Consider the following 22,861-nt stretch of genomic DNA (forward strand, 5'->3'; position numbering starts at 1 on the left):
GGGGTGGTGGTGAAGGGTGGGTTTGATGTTTCTCTCTGAACGACTTTCATATTCTTTCTTGTTTTCGTGACTATCTGAACAAGACAAATTTCAACTTGTATGTGGATACAGGCTTTGATAATAAATGAACCTTTGAACAATTCCAATTGAACTTAGAGAAGGAATCAGATCCGCTTCAGCTCTGGCAGACTTTTCAGACCATTACTTCCTACAAGGCAAAACCTAACAACACGAATGGCAGTGATGCTTCATTCCCAGATGAGCTCAACGCCATTTAAGCACACTTTGAAAGGGAGAATGAAACTACATGTGGGTAAATCCCTGCAGTGTCTGGTGACCCTGTCATCTCTGTCTCGGATGCCAACGTCAGAGCAGCTTTCAAGAGGGTGAATCCTCACACTGAATCAGGCCCTGATGGTGTGCCTGGTACGGAATTGAAAACCTGTGCCAACCAACTGGTGGGAGTGTTCAGGAACATCTTCAATATCTCACTGCTGCAGTCAGAGGTTTCCATCTGTTTCAAAAGAGTGAGAATCATACCAGTGCCCAAGAAGAGCAGGGTGAGCTGTCTCAATGACTATCGCTCAGTTGCACCCACATCTACTGTGAGGAAATGCTTTGAGAGGTTGGTCACGGCCAGAATCAACTCCTGCTTAAGCAAGGACCTGGACCCCTGCAATTTACCTGTTGCCACAATAGGTCTACAGCAGATAGTATCTCAACGCTCTCCCCTCGGTCTTGGATCACCTGGACAATAACAATACCTGCTGAACGTCAGGATGTTGTTTACTGATTACAGCTCAGTGTTCAACACAATCATAACCTCAGTTCAAATCAACAAGCTCCAAACCTGGGACTCTCGACCTCCCTCCACAACTGAATCCTTGACATCTTCACTGGGAGACCACAGTCAGTGTGGATCTGAATGAGCATCTCGTCCTCACTGACAATCAACACTGGAGCACCTCAAGGATGTGTGCTTGAGGAGATGTCACATGGTGACATGGGATTGAGATGTGTAAACCCAGCTCTCCCGTAAAAAATCAGCAAAGTACCTTTTAAACAACGCAAAGTTCATAAATACTTTCGGAAAACTACTTATAAACTTCTCAAGACTATTTCACAATATGCCTCGTAAACTGCAAAAGAAGAAGCCTGTTGTTGTGAAGTGGCCGCGAGATGGGAAGAGAAAAGGGCCTACTGCAGCGATGAAACCTCGGACTCAGGTTGGATCTCCTTCGGAGGAGACACATTTTATTTCTGGCGTAGAAGAACAGGAAGCAATAGCGGCGGTAGCGGTCCCTGGGAAGAAGATGCCAGAATTGAACATGCGCAAATCGATACAACTCAAACTACAAGAACCGACGGCCACTGCAAGTGAAAGTGACTCAGAGTCAGAATTGGATTCCGCAGACAACGCAGATGAAGAAGAGGAGGAAGACCTGGAAGAGACTGAAAGTAAAGGACGCGATGGAGACATAAGAGAGGCTTTATTGCAAGTAATGATTGAATTAAAAGGATTAAAAATAGAGCTTAGAGACATGAAGATGAGGTATGATAAAGCTATGAAAAGACAGGAGAAAACCGATAAGAAACTTCAAAAGTTGGAAAGAACAATGGAACATATTAACGACAGAGTGGAAAAAACAGAAAATGATATGCTTGCCTGGAAAATGGAAAGAAATCGACTGTTTGAAAAAGTGGACAAGTTGGAAAATTTTAGTAGAGGAAATAATATCAAGATTGTTGGTCTTAAAGAAGGTACAGAGGGAGACAATCCAATCAATTTTTTTCAAAGATGGATCTCAGAAACTTTGCAAATAAAAGAGGGAGACCAATCAATTGAAATTGAGCGGGCACATAGAGCAAGACCAAAACCCCAAGATGACCAATATCCACGATCAATTTTAATAAAATGTTTAAGATTTCAAGACAAAGAAAGGATTCTACAGGCGGCTGCTCAAGCTGCCAAGTACAGAAAAGGGCCATTGATGATAGAAGGGAACAATTTTTTTTTCTACCCTGACATAAGTTATGAAATTTTGAAGAGAAGGAAGAAATTTAATCCAGTGAAAAAAGTCCTATGGGATCACGGTTATCAATTTATATTGCGTTATCCTGCAACTTTGAAGATTTTTTTGGCTAACGGAGAAAGAAGATTTTTTGACCATTACCGGAAAGCGGAGGAGTTTTTGCAAGATTTTTTGAAGATACAAGAACAAACCCAGGGGAGCGAGATGGATTAAGGATGAAGATTGGGTCAAGGTCAAGAGTTAGTAAGAGATTTGAAACTAACTCTTCCTTCAGTTAGTCCTGACAAAGGGTCTCGGCCTGAAATGTCGACTGTACCTCTTCCTAGAGATGCTGCCTGGCCTGCTGCGTTCACCAGCAACTTTGACGTGTGTTGCTTGAATTTCCAGCATCTGCAGAATTCCTGTTGTTTGGGGGTAGTGTTGTTTTTTTTCATTCACAACATTAGTAGGGGGGTATTTTGTTATTTTTCTCTTTGTATCATATCCATCTTTTAGTTCTTTCTTTTTGCCTGGATGATTGGGAGGGAAACACATGGCAACATGGTGAAGTTTAAAGAGATGCCCCAAGGAACTATGAGAGTTGGGATGTGAAGTAATGTTTTAGGTTGGAGTAACTTTGTTAAGAATAATGACTAATTTATTGAACTTTTTGAGTTTTAATGTTAATGGGCTTAATGGACCGGTGAAAAGAAAAAGAATCTTAACACATATTAAGAAAATGAAGGTAGATTTAGCCTTCTTACAGGAAACACATTTAATAGAAACAGAACATCAGAAATTAAAGAGAGATTGGGTGGCTAGTGTTGTTCCAGCTTCATTTAATTCAAAAGCGAGGGGAGTAGCAACTTTGATTAATAAAAGTTTACCAATTAGAATACAAAATGTAATAACCGATTCTGCGGGGAGATATGTGATTTTTCACTGTCAACTTTTTTCTGAATTATGGACTCTCATGAATATTTATGCACCAAATGAAAATGATGCAAAATTCGTACAAGAAGCTTTTTTGAATTTGGCTGATGCACATGAAAAGATATTAATAGGAGGAGATTTTAATTTTTGCTTAGAGCCAGACTTAGATAGATCAACTAAGGCTGTCACAAAATCGAAGGTAGTAAAACTAAGTTTATCATTGATGAAAGATTTAAATTTGATTGATATATGGAGGAGAATTAATCCTAAAGAAAGAGACTATTTGTTTTATTCTAATAGACACAAAACTTACTCAAAGATAGATTTTTTCCTATTATCAATGAATATTCAACACAGAGTGAAAAATATGGAATATAAAGCAAAAATATTGTCAGATCATTCTCCTTGATAAATGACAATAATAATGACTGATAAGGAAGAAGTGACTTATAGATGGAGATTTAATTCAACATTATTAAAACATCAAGAGTTTTGTGATTTTATGAAAAAAAAACAGATCCAATTTTTTTTGGATACAAACTCTCATTCAGTGGATGATAAATTTATACTATGGGATGCGATGAAATCATATTTGAGGGGTCAGATAATAAGTTATGCGACTAAAATTAAGAAAGAATATATGGCAGAACTAGATCAATTGGAAAAAGAGATTACAAAATTAGAAAAAGAATCTCAAAGACATATGACAGAAGAAAGACGAAGACAACTTGTCAGTAAGAAGTTACAATATAATACGCTTCAGACATATAGAATGGAAAAAGTAATCATGAGAACTAAGCAAAGGTATTATGAGTTAGGTGAGAGAGCACCCAAAATTCTTGCTTGGCAGTTGAAAACAGAACAAGCTTCCAAAACGATAAATGCAATTAGAACAAGTGCAAATAAAATTACTTATAAACCTTTAGAAATTAATGAAACCTTCGAAAGTTACTATTCTGAATTATATCAATCAGAATCACAAAATGATGTTAATGAGATAGAAAGGTTCTTATCACAAGTAACTCTTCCAAAATTGAATTTGGAAGAACAGAAGGGATTAGATATGCCTTTTACATTAAAAGAGGTTGAAGAAGCTTTAGGATCACTCCAAAGTAATAAATCTCCAGGAGAGGATGGGTTTCCACCTGAATTTTATAAAAAGTTTAAAGATTTATTATTTCCTCCTTTTATGGAGTTAATATGCCAGGCGGAAAAAAATACATAAACTACCAGGATCTTTTTCAACAGCGATTGTAATAGTATTGCCAAAAAAAGATAGAGATCCTTTAAAACCAGCATCATATAGGCCTATTTCTTTGTTGAACATGGATTATAAAATAATAGCAAAAATTTTATCGAATAGATTATCTAAATATTTAGCAAAATTAATACATATGGATCAAACAGGATTTATTAAAAATAGACAATTGGCAGATAATGCAACTCGGCTACTCAGTATAATTCATTTGGCACAAAAAAGGGAGGAGGTGAGTATAGTAGTAGCCTTGGATGCAGAAAAAGCATTTGATAGATTGGAATGGGATTTATTGGAATAGTAACTTTCGAAGGTTTCATTAAAGTATTAGAAAAATATGGGTTAGGAACACCTTTTATAAACTGGATTAAAATTTTAAATACTAACCCTAATGCTAAAGTAGTGACAAATAGTCAAATTTCAACACCATTCCAGTTAAAAAGGTCAACTGGACAAGGTTGTCCATTATCACCTGCTTTATTTGTACTGGCGATAGAGCCATTAGCAAAACTAATTAGAATTGATCCAGATATTAAGGGTTTTAGAGTTAATCAGGAGGAATATAAAATTAACCTATTTGCTGATGATGTTCTGATTTACTTAACAAACCCACAGCATTTGTTAGATAAATTATCTTCTAGATTAGATGAATATGGGAAAGTATCAGGGTATAAAATAAATTGGGATAAAAGTGAAATTTTACCTCTTACTAAAGGAGACTTTCGCCAGTGTTGATTAGCAACCCAATTTAGATGGCCGGTAAATGGTATAAAGTATTTAGGTATAAGACTTGATAATGATGTAAAGAATTTATATAAATTTAATTATTTACCACTATTGAAAAATATTCAAGAAGATCTTGACAAATGGATGATACTACCATTAACATTAGTGGGTAGAGTTAATATTGTAAAAATGAATATATTTCCTAGATTACAGTATTTGTTTCAAACATTACCAATACAATTGCCACAGAAATTTTTTCAAGAGTTAAATAAATGTGTGAGGAAATTTCTTTGGAAAGGTAAGATGTCAAGAATATCATTGGAAAAATTGACATGGAAATTTGAGTTAGGAGGGTTACAACTTCCAAACTTTAAGAATTATTATAAAGCAAATCAACTTAGATTTATTGGATCTTTCTTTGATGAACGAAAACCAGCATGGATTAGAATAGAATTACATAAAATAGAAGAAAATACACCCGAAGATTTTATATATAAATGGGAATCTAAATGGATACGGGAAAAGAAAGAATCTCCTATATTAAAACATTTGATTGATCTGTGGAATAAGATAAATGTTGGTAATGAAATAAAGAAATCTTTATTAGCAAGCAGACCTCTGTTCCAAAACAGACCTTATTTCTTTTACAATGGATAATCAACTTTTATATAATTGGTACCAAAAAGGGATTAGATCCATAGGAGACTGTTATGAACGAGGTATATTGATGTCATTTGAACAACTAAAGAATAAATATAAAATATCAAATAACACTTTCTTTTGTTACCTTCAATTAAGGGCTTACTTAAAAGGCAAACTGGGTCAAACAATGTTTTTGCCAAAACCCAATGAAATTGAAATTTTAATTCAAAAAGGAAAAATTAAAAAAATTATTTCTTGTATGTATAATTTGATTCAAAAACAGACAATTAAGGAATCCACAAGTCAAAACAAAAATGGGAAACATATCTGAATATTAATATTGATGAAACAAATTGGTCAAGACTGTGTCTTGACAGTATGACAAATACAATAAACTTTCGACTTAGATTAGTACAATATAATTTTTTGCACCAATTATATTTACACTGCAAAAAATAAATGGATTAAATTCAAACTTATCTGATCAATGTTTTCGGTGTAATCAAGAAATTGGTACTTCCTTACATTCTACTTGGTCTTGTTCTAAAATTCAACCTTTTTGGATAAATGTAAGAGTCTTATTGGAACAAATTACTGGAACTCAACTCCCACGCAACCCTGTATTATTTCTATTAGGTGATATTGAAGGGATAAAACCGAAACTTAAACTGAATAAATATCAGAAAGAATTCATAAAAATTGCATTGGCAGTAGCCAAGAAGGCTATAGCAGTTACTTGGAAATCAGATTCGTATTTAAGTATGAGTCGTTGGAACAATGAAATGTCTAGTTGTATTCCACTTGAAAAAATTACTTATAATTTAAGAGATAAATATGATACATTTTTGAATATTTGGCACCCTTATTTACAAAAGATAGGATAGCATATTTAGTTGCTCCGATGATAAAGATATTGGTCCCTTGGGGAAAGTAACGAACAAGTATACTAAATTTATTTTGAATCCCATGGAGCATGTGGAAACCTTCCAATATCCAGGCAGTTCTTCTTTCTTTTTCTTTTTTTTTCTTTTTTTCAGCTAGGGGCATATATCGGGGGGAAGGGTTAAGGGGAGGGGGGGAGGGTAGACATAATCTTTCCATGTAATCACTTCAAAAAAGCAATAAAAATTGTATTTAAAAAAAAGGATGTGTGCTTAAACCACTGCTCTACTCTCTCTGCACCCACGACTGTGTGGCTAGGTGCACCTCAAGTGGCATTTATAAACTTGCTGATGAACTATTGTGGGCAGAATTTCAGGGTGATGAGGAGGCATACAAGAGCAGGATAGATCAGCTGGGTAAATGGTGTCAGAACAACAGCCTTACATTCACCGTCAGTAAGATGAAGCAATTGATTGCAGACTTCAGGAAGGGGGAGTCATGGGAACACACATCAGTCTTCATTGAAGGATCAGCAGTGGAAAGGTTGAGCAGTTTCAAGTTCCTGGGTGTCAAAATCTTTGAAGATCAATCCTGGGTCCAACACACCTATTTCTTTATTTGCATAGTTCTGATCTCATCCTTTGTCTCTTCTTCTAATCCTCTCTGTCTCTGTTTCCACTGAACTCACAAGAAGAAAACAGGAGGAAGTGCAGACCACCAGATTCCATCCTCTGGGCTGAGATTTCTGGGAATTCATTCCATCTGAGGGAAGAGATTTCTCTGCACTGCAGTCTCAAATGTTCTGCTCCTTACTTTGGAACTCTGTCCCCTTGTTCATTGCTCTGTGACAGGTGAACTTCCCTTAACATCTACCCTCTCATGCTCCTTATACATCTGATATGTTTGTCCGGAAATCTGGATTCTTCTCAACTGCAAGCAATGCAGACACAGACTGTCTGGTCATTGTCTGACAGTCACAGAGTCACAGGAAAGTACAGCACAGAAGCAGGCCCTTTGGCCCATCTGGTCTGCCAAGTTCCATTGACTTGCACCCAGACCATTGCCCTCCATACCCCTCTCATCCATGTAACCATCCAGACTTCTCTTAAATATTGAAATCGAGCTTGCAAGCACCACTTCCTCTGGCAGATCATTCCACACTCTCACAAATCTCTGAGTGAAGGAGTTTCCCCTCAGGTTTCCCTTAAACATTTCACCTTCCAACCGTAACCCATGATCTCTATTTCTAGTCCCACCCAACCTCAGTGGAAAAAGCCTGCTTGCATTTACCCTATCTATACCCCTGATAATTTTGTATACCACCATCAAATCTCCCCTCAGTCTTCAACGTTCCAAGGAATAAAATCCTAACCTATGTAATCTTTCCTTATAACTCAGCTTCTCCATTCCTGGTAGCATCCTTTTAAACTTTCTCTGTAATCTTTCAAGCTTTTTTATGTAATAATGATGTGACTCGGATAGCGCTGTAGATTGAACAACCACGTTTATTCACCAGAATTCCATTTTTCACTTACCTACGTCCTGACGTCATACGCACTCTGACGCTGCGAAAACTCTCACAATACATTACATCCCCCTTCTCAAGATTTTTTTTTCTTTTTACAACACTGTGAATTACCAAAACAATGCCTCTAGGTATGCCCTGCTTACAGTGCAACAACCATGACATAAACTAAAAAAAATCTTCACTTCTTGTACTGTATTCTGCATTGTATCTTACAATACTAACAGCAGTGTATTTTATTTTCCTCACATAGAATAATAAACCTTTTATTTCACACCTTGGAACTTATAACGTGTGACTTTGCCTCAAACTGTGTGAGACTGTATGTCTGTCTAGTCTCTGTATCTGGCTGGAAGTTTGACTTGTCTCCCAGACCGTGTCTGATACAACTGTGACTGTGCTTGTCCTTCATCAGTGTCGGTCTCTCGAGTGACCTCTGGCTTTGCGGTCTGCACCATTCTTGATGTTGTTTGTTTCCAAGTCTGTATCTGTGGAAATGTCCTGTGCATCTGTACGTGGAAACTCCCTCTCGCCTGTCTTCAGCAGATGCTTCCTGTTCCTCCTGTAGACTCTTCCATCCGGCGTGTGAACTATGAAGGATCTTGGTTGCTGATGTCTGTTCACAACCACAGCTGGTTGCCAAGTGTCTCCTCTCTGTATTCTGACATTTTCACCTGTATGCAGACCTGGCAACTGTCTTGTATGCCTGTCATAGTAGCTCTTTTGCTTTATTTGCTTGTACTTTTGCTTGTCATGTACTTGAACATTACCTTCAGGAGTCAGTAGAGTTGTGGATGTTGGCAGTTTGGACTTCAGACGACGTCCCGTCAACAGCTGTGCAGGAAAGAACCCCATGCCCTCAATCGGTGTGTTGCGGTATTCAAGCAGAGCAATGTAAGGGTCACCGTTGCTGCTTTGTGCCTTCTTGAGCATGTTCTTGACAGTTTGTACAGTTCTCTCTGCTTGTCCATTAGACTGAGCGTGCCCTGGACTGGAAGCAACATGTTGAAATTCCCAGCTTTCTGGCAACCCTCTGAACTCACCACTGGCATATTGTGGACCATTGTCACTAATGACAATATCTGGAATACCATGTCTTGCGAATGTCGACTTCATTGCGGTAATGACACCTCGACTGGACGTGTCACTTAACTTGGTGATCTCCGGATATTTTGAATAGTAGTCCACACAAAGCAGTTCTGCACCATTGTAGTGAAAGAGATCTGTGCCAATCTTCTCCCATGGTCTTCCTGGTAGTGGGTGGGGAAGCAGAGTCTCTCTTGGATTGCTGTTTTTGTTTTCATTACAGACAGCACACTGTTCTCTATCTGAGTTGACATGCCTGGCCAATAGAGAATGTCCCTTGCTCTTTCTTTACATTTCACTATCCCCAGGTGTGACTCATGATTTCTGTTGAGCATTTCCTGTCTCATTTGGTTTGGTATGATGAGTTTTGCCGTTTTGAACATTAGTCCTGATGCATAGCTGATTTCCTCTTAAATGTCCAGTATTTCTGCATTTCCTTTGGAATATCTTTTCTTTCTGTTGGCCATCCATTCATTGTATTTGCATCTCTTAGCATTTGCATTTCAGGATCATCTGCAGTCGCTTTCCTGAACATGTTCAACTTCTCCTCAGAGGTGGGTAGCTGAGGTGTAACCCAGTTGACCTCCAGCTCTCTTCCTAGCAACTCTTCCTTTCGCTCTTTGAGGTAAGCACAGCTCAAAGCATCAGCGATGTACAGTTCTTTTCCTGGCTTATAGGAGACTGTGAGAGTGTACCTCTGTAGCCTGAGAAGCATCCTTTGCAGCCTCATAGGAGCTTGGTGGAGTGGCTTTTTGAAGATGCTCTCAAATGGTTTGTGATCACTCTCAACCTGGATTTCTTTGCCATATACATATTGGTGGAACTTCTCACACCCATAAACTATGGTGAGTAATTCTTTCTCGATTTGAGCATATCGGTGTTGACAGTCTGTAAGTGCTCGTGATCCATACGCCACAGGCCTCCCATCCAGCAGTATAACAGCTCCTATTCCCTCCGAACTGGCATCCACAGACATCGTTACCGGTTTATTGACATCGTAGAACTTGAATGCTGGTGCATTGGTAACCAACTGCTTCAATGTGTCAAAACTTTTCTTTTGTTCGTCTTCCCAATGTCATTCAGTGTTGCTCTCTAGTAGCTTTTGGAGTGGAGTGCTGACCTCTGATAAGTTGGGAATGAATTTGGCAAGATACTGTATCATGCCCATGAACCTCAATAGTTCTTGCTTGTCTTTGGGTGGTGGTAGCTGTACCACAGCTCTGACCTTTTCATCATCTAGTTTTAGCCCATCAGCACTGAGTACATGACCAAGGTATTTGATCTCTGTAGTTCTGATCTTACATTTACTTTTGTTCAGTTTTAGGCTGTACTCATGTGCTCTCTCCAGGAGCTTCCTCAGTCTCTGATCATGTTCCTCAATTGTGTCACCCCATATCAGCAAATCACCAATGATGTTGACCACCCCGTCCAGGCCTTCAATCATTTGCGCCACGGATCTCTGGAATACCTCTGATGCAGAAGAAATCCAAAAGGGTAGACGCAGGAAATGATATCTCCCTATGGGCGTGTTGAAAGTACATAACTTGGAACTTTCTTCATCCAGCTTGATCTACCAGAAACCTTTATTTGCGTCTAATACTGAAAAGTATTTCGCATTAGGCATGCAGGAGAGAACCTCTTCAACCGTGGGCAGCGGATAGTGCTCTCTTTTGATGGCTTGGTTGAGTTCTTGTGGATCCATGCAAATCCTCCTCTTTTTTTCTGTGAGCACTGTCGCCATACTATTCACCCAGTCGGACGGTTCTATTTGTCTTGTTATGACTCCCATCTGTTCCATTCTATGTAGCTCCTCCACTACTTGATCCCTGAGAGTGACTGGAATCTTTCTTAGGGCATGCACGACTGGTGAAATAGTTGGATCAATCTGGATATGGTGTTTCCCCGGTAAACATCCTAATCCAGAAAACAAGTCATCAAGGTCTTTGAGAATGTCATTTTCTTTTTCAACACCATAGATTTGCTTCACCGGTCCTAGCTTTGTGCATGTTGCTTTGCCCAATATTGCTGGAACATGTTGCTGTACTATTTCAAACTCGATCTTGTGTTTTTGTCCTTTGTGCACACAGGTGAATGCTTTTTTGCCCAATGGCGCCGCCTTGTGGCCAAAGTATGCAACAAGCTTGCAGGTGGATTTTCTCAGTCTTCCTCTGACGTCCAGTGAGTTGAATGTTTCTGCTGACATTACATTGCACTTTGCCCCAGTGTCAAGCTTAAATGTCACATTCCTCCTGTTCATTATCAGATCTTGAGTCCAATCATCTTCATTCTCCATCTCTGCATTGTCAGTATTCTTGATGCATACCTCCTGTTCCACTTCAACTGTGCCAATGAACCTGTCACTGTTGCCCTCACTCTGTTCCACAGCATGCATTTTTCTTGCACGCTCCTTCGATTTGCACATCTTTGCAAAGTGATTTCTCTTCTGGCATAACTTGCATGTCTGACCAAAGGCTGGACATTTTCTGTATCCATGTTTATAACCACATCTGTTGCAGTTAACTTCCTTTTGATCATCCTGTGGAGCTGATTTTGTCCTACTCTTGTCAATTTTCACGGTTTTTATTTTGTGCACTTCAATCTCTTCACTGAGCACTTTAACCTGACTTGACGTGCTCTCGCTGGCACGGCAAACATCAATTGCCTTTTCTAATGTAAGATCCCTCTCTCTCAATAGCCTGCCTCTCACTTGATCATCTAGTATGCCGCATACAATCCTGTCACGTATTAAAGAGTCATGCAGTTTTCCAAACTCACAGTCTTTTGCCTTGTTCTTCAAATCTGTTACATAGGCCTCTATGGTCACTATTGGTCCTTGAGCCCTCGTGAAAAACATGTGTCGGATGTATGGTAGGTTTTTTCTCGGTTCGCAGTAATCTTGAAAGTTTTTCTTCAACACTTAAATTTTATTCTGCTCATCATCTTGGAAGGCAAACGTGTTGCAAACCTTCATTGCCTCTTCCCCCGCCACATGCAGAAACGTAGCACATTGCACTTTCTCCGTCTTTTCAGCTACGCCACTAGTGGTGCAAAACAGCTCAAACTTATCCAAATTTTCCAGTTCTCAGCAAGATGACCTTGTAGGCTTAAACCTGACGGTGGCTGTAACTGTGACATCTTTTATGTGTCTTCTCTTCTTTTTTTCGCGATTTCTTCTGACACCATGTAATATTGATGTTACTCAGACACTGCTGTAGATTGAACAACCACGTTTATTCAACAGTCTTCCATTTTTTACTTCTCTACGTCCTGATGTCATACACACTCTGACGCTACAAATACTCACACAATACATTACAATTTACATCTTTCTTGCAGGTAAGAGACTAAAACTGAACAGGTAAAGATTTTTACTCCTCATGTATATAAAGGATGTAAGTAATAAAGTCAATTCAGTTCAATTCACATTAGGCCTGATAAATGTCTTGTTCAACTTTAACATAACATCCCATCTCCTGTACTCAGTACTTTGATTTATGAAGGCCAATGTGCCAAAAGATTTCTTTATGATCCTATCTACCTGTGCATCTATTTTAAATTAATTATGGACCTCTATTCCCAGATCCCTTTGTTCTGCTGCACTCCTCAGTGTCCTATCGTTCATTTTGTAAGACCCATCTTAGCTGGTTCTACCAAAGTGCAACACCTCGCACTTGTCTGCATTAGATTCCATCAGCCATTTTTCAGACTAGTTTACCAACTGATCCAGATCCCTCTAGAAGCTCTGATAGTCTTTCTTGCTGTCCACAACACCCACAACTTTGATGTCAATTGCAAATTTGCTGATCCAGTTAACTAAGTTATCATCCAGATCATTGATACAGATGACAATGGACCCAGCACTGATTCATGCGAAACTCCACTCATCACAGGCCTGGAGTCAGAGAGGCAACCATCTACTACCACCCTCTGGCTTCTCCCACAAAGCCAATGTCCAATCCAATTTGCTGCCTCATCTTAAATGCCATGCTGCTGAAACTTCCTGATGACCCTCCCATTTGGGACTTTGTCAAATGCCTTGCTAAGGTCCATGTAGATAACATCCACTGCCTTGCCTTCATCAACTTTCCTCATACCTGCCTCAATAACCTCCATAAGATTGGTTAGACGTGCTCCACACACACAAAGCTATGCTGACCATCCTTCATCAGTCCATGTCTATCCAAATACACATATATCTGGTCCCTTAGAATATCTTCCAATAGCCTTCCCACTACAGACGTCAGGCTCACTGGCCTATAATTTCCTGGTTTATTTTTACAGCCTTTTTAAAACTATGGAACGTCAGCTATCCTGCGATTCTCCAGTATCTCACCTGGCGCTAAAGATGTTTTAAATATTTCTGCTACCCCCCCGCCCCCCCGCATAATCCTTAATTTGCTTAAAGACAATAAACAACTCCTCCTCTGTAATCTGTAAAGAGTCTATGTTCTTAATTCTGCTTTGCCTAATTTCTGTAGACTATCTGTCCATCTCCCAAATAAATACAGATACAAAAATCTATTGATGATCTCGCCATCCCTCTTGGCACCACACACAGATTTCCAAGCTGATCTTCCAGAGAACCAATTTTGTTCCTAGCAATCATTGTGCTCTTAACATATCTGTAGAGTCCCTTGGGATTCTCCTTCACCTTGTCTGCTTGTCCATTCTTTTAGCCCTTCTTATTTCTTTCTAAGGTGTTTTCTTGCATTTCTTATACTCCATCAGTACCTCATTTGTCCCAACCTGCCCATACCTGCTGTGCACTTCCTTGTACTTCTTAACCAGGGCCTCAATATCTCAAGAAGACCAAGGTTCCCTAAACCTGTCATCCTTGCCATTTATTCTGACAGGCACATACAAGCAAAGTGCTCTCAAAATTTGACTTTTGAAGGCAGTCTGTCCCAATTCACGCTTACCAGATCCTTTCTGATACCATCATATTGGCCTTTCTCCAATTTAGAATCTGAACCTTGGAACCAGACCTATGTTTTTCCAAATTTATTTTGAAACTAATTGCATTATGATCAGTAGATGCAAAATGTTCCCATAAACAATCTTCTGTCACCTGCCCTGTCTCATTCCTGAAAAAAGAAATCAAGAATTGCACACACTCTGTTGGGATTTCTATGTACTGATTAAGGAAACTTTCTTGAATATTTGACAAACTCCATCCCTTTTGTAGTATGGGAGTCCAAGTCAATTTGCAGAAAGTTGAAATCACCTACTATCACAACCTTATGTTTCTTGCAATAGTCTGTGATCTCCCGACAATTTGTACCTCTAAATCCTGCAGGGTGGTCTATAATATAGCCCCATTAACATGGCCATAGCTTTCTCATTCCTCACTTCCACCTGTAAAGCCTCACAAGAGGAGTTCTCCGGTCTCTCTTGACTGAACACTGCCATGACACTTTCACTGATGTGTAACGCCACACCTTCCCCTTCAATCCCTCCCGCTCTGTTGTGTCTAAAACAACAAAACCCCAGAGCATTGAGCGGCCAGTCCTGCATCTCCTGCAACCAAGTCTCACAAACAGCTACAATATCATAATTCCATGTGTTTAACTCTGCCCCAAGCTCATCTACCTTTCCAACAATAATACTTGCTTTGAAATATACACAGCTCAGAACATTACTCACACCATGCTCAACTTTTTGATTCTTGACTTTGTCTAATGTCTTAACATCTGTCTCCACAACGTCTCCACGGTGTGTTCTGACACTCTGGTTCCCATTCCCTGCAACTCCAGTTTAACCGGCATCCCCCGCCACCCCCACCATGCAGCACAAGCAAACCTTCCCACTAGGATATTAGTTCCCCTCCAGGACTAATGCAAACCACCTGCCCTGACAGACAGGTGTTTAACTGCGCCATTGCAACAGAACAGTTCCCAACAATGAGACTTTTCATTTAGTTAGTGACACACAGGCACCAGATGAGGAGCAGCAATGTTAGTGGGGACAAGGAGCCCTCAAACAGTGATCCGACATCTTTGACACTGACATGATGTTTGGTCGGTGGTTTCAACACTTGACCCTTTGTCAGATGGCCGTGGGTCCTAATTTCTCTGACCGTTAGTTGACAGCTGATCAGTAGGACACCCAATGCAGGAAGGGTTTAGACACCAGAGATACAAAGACACCTATTTCTCCCTGAGTGTGTCACCTACCACGCCTCATGTTGAAAGTTCCTTATTTCCCATCTCCAAAAATCACAACCAAGACATTTTCATCTCATATTTATTGAACTTGGATCGGTACATTGACAGATACAAAGATTTTATACATTGTGCAGTTCCACACAGGGTTGAAATCCATTCAAACATGGCAGAAGGTGGTCTGAGAAAGCACACACAAACTCAAAGAGATTTGTGATGAATCATGTTTGTAGTTTAATTTGGTTCTTAATCTTAATTTCATTCTTAATTATTTTAAAAGGTCCAGATTTTAATCATGTTTCAATCAGCTAAATAATCCTCTGTGATAATTAATAACCATATAACTAACAAAACTAGGGTTTCATGGATTGAATCACACAGTATTACACACAAGATTTAAAACTATCAGTCAGAACGAGTGAGACATTGACCAGAGTGGGTTTGCTGTGAGATTTATTGATGCTTCGGAACAGGTTGGTTGGGAGCGACTCATGACCCACCACACAGGAGAAAGTGGTGCCGCTATTCCACTCCTCAGGAGAAATCTTCAGCTGACTGGTCATTGTGTTCCAGCCTTTTCTGGGGTCCTTGGTCACTGGCTGGTTCACAAACCCTGTCTTCAGAAGGGTGTCATTGGCCATCCAGGCCACATAGATCTCTGCGGGAGAGAACTTGGTGATCAGACACGTCAAGGTCACAGTCTGATCGGTGTCTACCTCATCCAATGAAGGGGGGAGGAGGTAGACATGAGGTTGAGTCACAACAGTATCTGGAACAGAGAGAATCTCAGTTAGAATGAATCTTCCAGTAATTCCCTACTTACCCGACACATTCTGGTCTTGCACCAACATGAACAATTTCTAAATTTGAGAGGCTTCACTTGATCTGAAACTGAAGGCTTTTCCCTTTCTGCTCATCGTTGGGATTTGTGGAGTGGAAATCTTGGACCTGCTGCATTTTACAGCTTCCAGTGAGGTTAGTCTATTCAGTTTAATCAATGGGAGTTGCTGAACACAGCAACTGAACAGAAAGTGGAATTCAGCCCCTGGACTTGCATCATCCCGTGCTGTTTGTTCCATCTCCCCTGGAGCAGGGGTGGTAGTCTAAGCTGTGTACGTGTGAGAGGGAGTGAGAACCTGTGGAACTCTCTCCCACAGAAAGCAGTTGAGACATTATCTAATATATTCAATAATGGGTTGTATATACTTCTTCGGGTGAAAGGGTCAAAGGACATCTGGAGAAAACAGGAGCAGAGATTGAATTTGGATGATTAAAAGAATGAGGTGGATGATAAATGTGTGGCTGAGGGATTGGAGGAATGAGCAGGGATTCAGATTTCTGGATTATTGGGACCTCTTTTGGGACAGGTGTGACCTGTACAAAAAGGACAGGTTGCATTTGAATCCAAGGTGGACCAATATCCTGGCAGGGAGGTTTGCTTCTGCTGCAGTATTGGGGAGAGTTTAAACTAGAATTGCTGGTGGGTGGGAACTGAACTGAAGAAATGGAGGAAGAGGCGGTTGGCTCACAAATAGAGAAAGTTTGTAGACAGTGCGAGATGGAAGGATAGGCAGGTGATAGAGAAGGGACACACTCAGACTGATGGTTTGAGATGTGTCTATTTTAATGCAAGAAGCAGCATGAACAAAGAGGATGAGCTTAGAGCGTGGATCTGTACTTGGAGCCATGACCTTACAGAGACTTGGATGGCTCAGGGGCAGGAATGGTTACTTTGAGTGCCAGGCTATAGATGTTTCATAAAGGCCCGGGAGGGAGGAAAAAGGGTGGGGGTATGGCACTGCTGATCAGAGATAGTGTCATGGCTGCAGAAAAGGAGGAAGTTATGGAGAGATTGTTTGCGGAGTCTCTGTGGGTGGAAGTTAGGAACAGGAATGGGTCAATAACTCCACTGGGTGTTTTTTTATGGACCAGCCAATGGTAACAGGGACATCGAGGAGCAGATAGGGAGACAGTTTCTGGAAAAGTGTAATAATAACAGAGTTGTCGTGGTGGGAGATTTTAACTTCCCAAATATTGATTGGCATCTGTCTTGAGCAAGGGGTTTAGATGGTGTGGAGTTTGTTCGGTGTGCTCAGGAAGGTTTCTTGACACAATATGTAGATAAGCCTACAATTGGCGAGGCTGTACGATCTAGTATTGGGAAATTAACCTGGTCAAATGTCAGATCTATCAGTGGGAGAGCATTTTGGAGATAGTGATCACAGTTCTATCTCTTTTACCACAGCATTGGAGAGGGATAGGAACAGACAAGTCGGAAAGTGTTTAGTTGGAGTAAGGGGAAATATGATGCTATCAGGCAGAACTTGGAAGCATAAATTGGGAACAGATGTTCTCAGGGAAATGTACAGCAGAAATCCAGCATATGTTCAGGGGATACTTGTGTGCAGTTCTGCATAGGGTACGTTCCAATGAGACAGGGAATGGATGGTAGTTATCAGAACCATGGTGTGTAAAGGCTGTTGTCAGTCTAGTCAAGAAGAAAAGAAAAGCTTATGAAAGGTTTAAAAAACCATGTAATGATAGGGCTGGCGGGAAGGAGCTTAAGAATGAAATTAGGAGAGCCAGAGCCAGAAGGGGCAATGAGAAGCCCTTGGCAGATAGGATTGATGAAAACCCCAAGGCATTTGACAAGTATGTGAAGAGCAAGAGGATAAGACTTGAGAGAATAGGACCAATCAACTGTGACAGGTGAAAAGTGTGTATGGAAACGGAGGAGATGGCAGAGGTACTTAATGAGTGGTTTGCTTCAGTGTTCACTATGGAAAAGGATCTTGGCAATTCTGGGGATGATTTACAGTGGACTGAGAAAATTGAGCATATAGATATTAAGGAAGAGGATGTGCTGGAGCTTTTGGAATGCATCAAGTTGGATAAGTCACCGGGACCAGACGAGATGTACCCTAGTCAACTGTGGGAGGCGGAGGAGGGGATTGCTGAGCCTCTGGCGATGATCTTTGCATCATCAATGGGGACAGGGAGGTTCCGGAGGATTGGAGGGTTGCGGATGTTGTTCCCTTATTCAAGAAAGGGGGTAGAGATAGCCCAGGATAGTATAAACCAGTGAGTCTTTCTTCAGTGGTTGGTAAGTTGATGGAAAAGGTCCTGAGAGGCAGGATCTATGAACACTTGGTGAGGCAGAACATGATTAGAAATAGTCAGTACGGCTTTGTCAAAGGCAGATCAGGCCTTACGAGCCTGATTGAATTTTTTGAGGATGTGACAAAACACATTGATGAGGGTAGAGTAGTAGATGTAGTGTATGTGGATTTCAGCAAGGCATTTGATAAGGTACCCCATGCAAGGCTTATTGAGAAAGAATCATGGGATCCAAGGGCACATTGCCTTGTGGATCCAGATTTGGCTTGCTCAGAGAAGGCAAAGAGTGGTTGAAGATTGGCCATATTCTGCATGGAGGTCAGTGACCAGTGGTGTGCCTCAGGCATCTGTCCTGGGACCCTTACTCTTTGTGGTTTTAGAAATGACCTGGATGAGGAAGTGGAGGGATGGGTTAGTAAATTTGCTGATGACACAAAGGTTGGGGGTGTTGTGGATACTGTGGAGGGCTGTCAGAGATTACAGTGGGATATCGATAGGATGTAAAACTAGGCTGAAAAGTGGCAGATGAAGTTCAACCCCGATAAGTGTGAGGTGGTTCATTTTGGTAGGTCAAGTATGATGACAGAATATATTATTAATGGTAAGACTCTTGGCAGTGTGGAGGATCAGAGGGATCTTGGGGTCCGAGTCCACAGGACACTCTAAGCTGCTAGGCAGGTTGACTCTGTGGTTAAGAAGGCATATAGTGCATTGGCCTTCATCAATCATGTGATTGAGCTTAGAATCCGAGAGTTAATGTTACAGCTCTATAGGACCCTAGTCAGACCCCAATTCTGTCAGTTCTGGTCGCCTCATGACAGGAAGAATGTGGAAACTACAGAAAGGGTGCAGAGCATTTACAAGGATGTTGCCTGGATTGGGGAGCATGCCTTATAAGAATAGGTTGAGTGAACTGGGCCTTTTCACCTGGAGCGGCGGAGGATGACAGCTGTTCTGATAGAGGTGTATAATATAATGAGAGGCATTGATCATATAGATAGTCAGAGGTTTTTTCCCAGGGCTGAAATGGCTAATACAAGACGGCACAGTTTTAAGGTGCTTGAAGTAGGTACAGAGGAGATGTCAGGGGTAAGTTTTTTTTACGCAGAGCGTGCTGAGTGCGTGGAATGAGCTGCTGGCGACGGTGGTGGAGGCTGAAACGATAGGGTCATTTAAGAAACTCCTGGACAGGTAGATGGAGCTCAGAAAAATAGAGAGCTATGGGTAACCCTAGGTAATTTCTATAGTAAGGACATGTTTGGCACAGCTTTGTGGGCAGAAGGGCCTGTATTGTGCTGTAGGCTTTCTATGTTTCTATGATCAGCCAAAACCAGACTGAATGGTTGAGCAGATCAAGAGACCCAGTGACCTGCTCCTGTTCTCATTTTCTATAGTCTATCACAGTGCTGGATAGTGATAAATCTGTCCAATTTCTAAGATCAGACTCACACTGAATTCTGTCCACACATACCTGTGTCCTTCCTGATGGATTTCTTCACTGGTGTTGGCAAACTCTTGTCCTCTATCACACACGAGTACTCAACCCCACTGTTCCACTCTGCAGCAGGGACTGTCAGACTGCTGTTGATCATGAATTCACCTCCGTTGCTGTCTGGACCCAGAGTCCTCACCCCATCTTCCCTCTTCCTTCCGTCCACTTGCCAGGTTACACTGAACCCCTGTAAATCACTGTGAACCACCTCACACAGAATGGTCGCTGTCCTCTTTGTCCAGATCTCTTCAAAGGAAGGTTTCCTTAAAGTGACTGAGGGATTGGTATCTGGACAGTCGTCTGGGAGAAATGTCACAATTATTATTTCACCATTCCCTTATGAACGAATTTCTCACTGACAAGACCAACATTTCCTGTTCATCACTGGTCAATGATTTGCCAGTCCCATCAAAATGAGATAAGACCAACCACCTTTGATGAAGAAAAGAATCTCCCCTATTGAGTAGACAGTGTAAACACCCTGAGAGAACATAAGTGAACAAGATTGGCCATTACATTGTTTTTGCAGTTTCATGGACACTTAAACTGTTACCAGCCACTTATTAAAGCAATACAGAAAATCCCCAGTATTTCAGAGTGTGTCTGTGGAACAGGAAACAGAGCAAAGTTTCACGTGAAATATTTCAGAAAATACACTTCATATTTCAAAATGTAAGTAGCAGAAACATTTAGTTTTTTATCATAAATGCTTAAAAGTACCTTTATTCTCTATTGGGTGTAACTAGACTTGGCTGCAGCTTTGTCAAAATGTTGTGTGTTCAATCCACACTCCGGAGGGCTGTACACATTGTCCAGGCTGACTATTCCCACACAACAGCAGAGGGAGAGCTGCTCTGCTGGAAATACAGTCACAACTGAGGCACTAATCAGAGGCTAGGATTATGTTCAAAGGGAGAGGGAAGGAGCATTTTGAAGACAAGTATCAGGGATTTCCAGAGTGCCTCCTCAAGTTATGAAAGCATTTTCTGAGATACAATTATTTATATGGTGAAACTTCGGGATTATGTCGGTTGAGAACAGAGAACAAACCGATGATTAGTTGGGCAAGATTCCAAAGATTAAGACGTTGAGGCTGAGTCAATGGACAAACCGGTATTCAGCTCACTTCTCGATGAGGCTTCACTCGCCTCAGCACTGAACTGACTCTGCAGCTGCGGCCTGCAGCCATCGGCACTCACCTCAGCACTGAGCCTGGCTCCATGGCCGTGGCCTGCAGCCATCGGTCTCCTGGACCGGTTGCAGTGCTGAACTGGCAACGTGGCTGTGGATTTACTTCAGGGGGCTCTGCGGTTCAGTTTCTGTGGATTGTTTGAATTTTTTTATTGTTTGCACAACTTTTTCTTTCTTTTTCACACATTGGATGTTTGACTCTGAACTCTATTGTGTTTCTTTGTTTTGTGGCTGCCTGCAAGAAGAGAATCTCAAGGTTGTATATTGTGCACATCCTTTGATAATAAATGTACTTTGTACTTTGAACTTTATCAGTTCACTCACATAACTAAACCAAGACTGCACCATGATTCAGTGTTGACCTTGAATTCATAGCACAATGTAAACAATTTCAGTAATGGGGTGAGTCTCAGGACCCTACCTGGGACGTTCTTCACTTGCTTCTTGATACGGGTGTTGGAGGGGGGATGAGTCACTGTACAGCTGAAGACTGATTCTGTCTTCCACTCCTGTAAACTCACGGTCAGGAAGTGTCTGGCACTGAAAGTCCACCCCTGCTCCAGAGCGGTCGGTGTCGCGCTGGTGTTGGAGGTGATTATGGTGCTGCCTTTCTCCCAGGTGACATTTATTTGGTCCGGGTAGAATCCAGAGACCACACACTCCAGTGTGGCTGTTTTCCTATTCTTGGTCTCTTCCTGAGGCGGAGGCAGCAGTCTGACCTTGGGACTTCTTATCTCAACTGGAATAGAAAAGGAAACAAAGGAAATGTCAAACATTTTGACTCAGGTAACTAATGCTGGCCATTTAATCACTGGTCTCTTGCCCACCTTTGGTACTATTGGTCCGTGCTGACACTCGGGAAGATGAAGGAGATTCCTGAGCAGAGCACTCATACTCCACCCCACTGAACCACTCCTCCACACTGATCTGGAGTTCGCTGAGCACTCTGTATTGGGCCCCGTCCCTCTCTGCTTGATGGGTGTGAATTCCTTTAGTTTTCTCCTTCCCGCCCACGTACCAAGAGATGTGGATATCTTCGGGATCTGTACTGATAACTGTGCACTTCACGGCAGCAGTCTTGTCGATCCACATCTCTTCAATGTCAGGATCTTGAATGAAGACAAACAATTCTGTGGATTAGAAATACAAAATTTTAGAATCTCCATGGAAACTTTTCTCTTGGTTGTTTTAAGACAGACAGATCATCAGTACATTAGGGTTATATTTACTGCAGAGTAGAAGAAACACACCAGGTTGATCAGTGTGGTACACACTGCTGCAGTTTTAACAGAGGAAATAAGATAAAAACAATGTGCCATTTGATTTAAATCCTGTTTCAATGACTGTGGCCGGTGCGGCTGAGCATTGTTTAGTTATGTGTAAAGTGACGGAAAGATGCATGCAGATTTCTCAGCAGAGACACAACTCAGAATATTCTTTGCTTGGAGACTCAGTGCCATTGATTAGTATTAATGAGCACTGTGAGTCAACGAGAATCTGTTTCTCTCATCTGGGCTGAGCCGGGGATTCTCTCAGTTTGAAAACTTCACATCCCGATATTCCAGTCTTACTGTGACTGTGTCTCTACCCATCACAGCAACCTTCGCAAACGTCAGGAAATGTTGCATTTGCCCAAGTCCAGTCACACGTACACCTCACTCCTTCTGTGGGTGGCTGTGTGTTTAGTTGTCTTGCCTGCAAACACAGAATCTCACTCAGTAACCCTCCGTGGTTGATTCCAGTCACTCCTATTTGAAATGAGCAGCTATGGTTGGAGAGTACCATCGGTTGCTGGACTGATGATGTGGAGACATGAGCTCAAATTTCAAACTGGCAGTG

General features: G+C 41.2%; 1 long non-coding RNA gene and 1 gene segment (V, D, J or C); one reads left to right on the forward strand and one right to left on the reverse strand.

The window, feature by feature from the left end:
* Positions 1-22,861, forward strand: part of LOC140203903 (uncharacterized) — a 110,417-nt gene that overhangs the window by 71,031 nt on the left and 16,525 nt on the right. The gene's annotated exons all lie outside the window — the stretch shown is intronic.
* LOC140203894 (immunoglobulin heavy constant gamma 4-like) overlaps positions 1-22,861 on the reverse strand; it is a 135,048-nt gene that overhangs the window by 27,830 nt on the left and 84,357 nt on the right. The window contains 2 exon segments of the C gene segment in view: positions 21,444-21,761; positions 21,850-22,152. Of these exon segments, the coding sequence occupies positions 21,444-21,761; positions 21,850-22,152 (621 nt within the window).

This window comes from Mobula birostris, chromosome 10 (genome assembly GCF_030028105.1).
Source record: "Mobula birostris isolate sMobBir1 chromosome 10, sMobBir1.hap1, whole genome shotgun sequence".
In the NCBI taxonomy this organism is placed as follows: Eukaryota; Metazoa; Chordata; class Chondrichthyes; order Myliobatiformes; family Myliobatidae; genus Mobula; species Mobula birostris.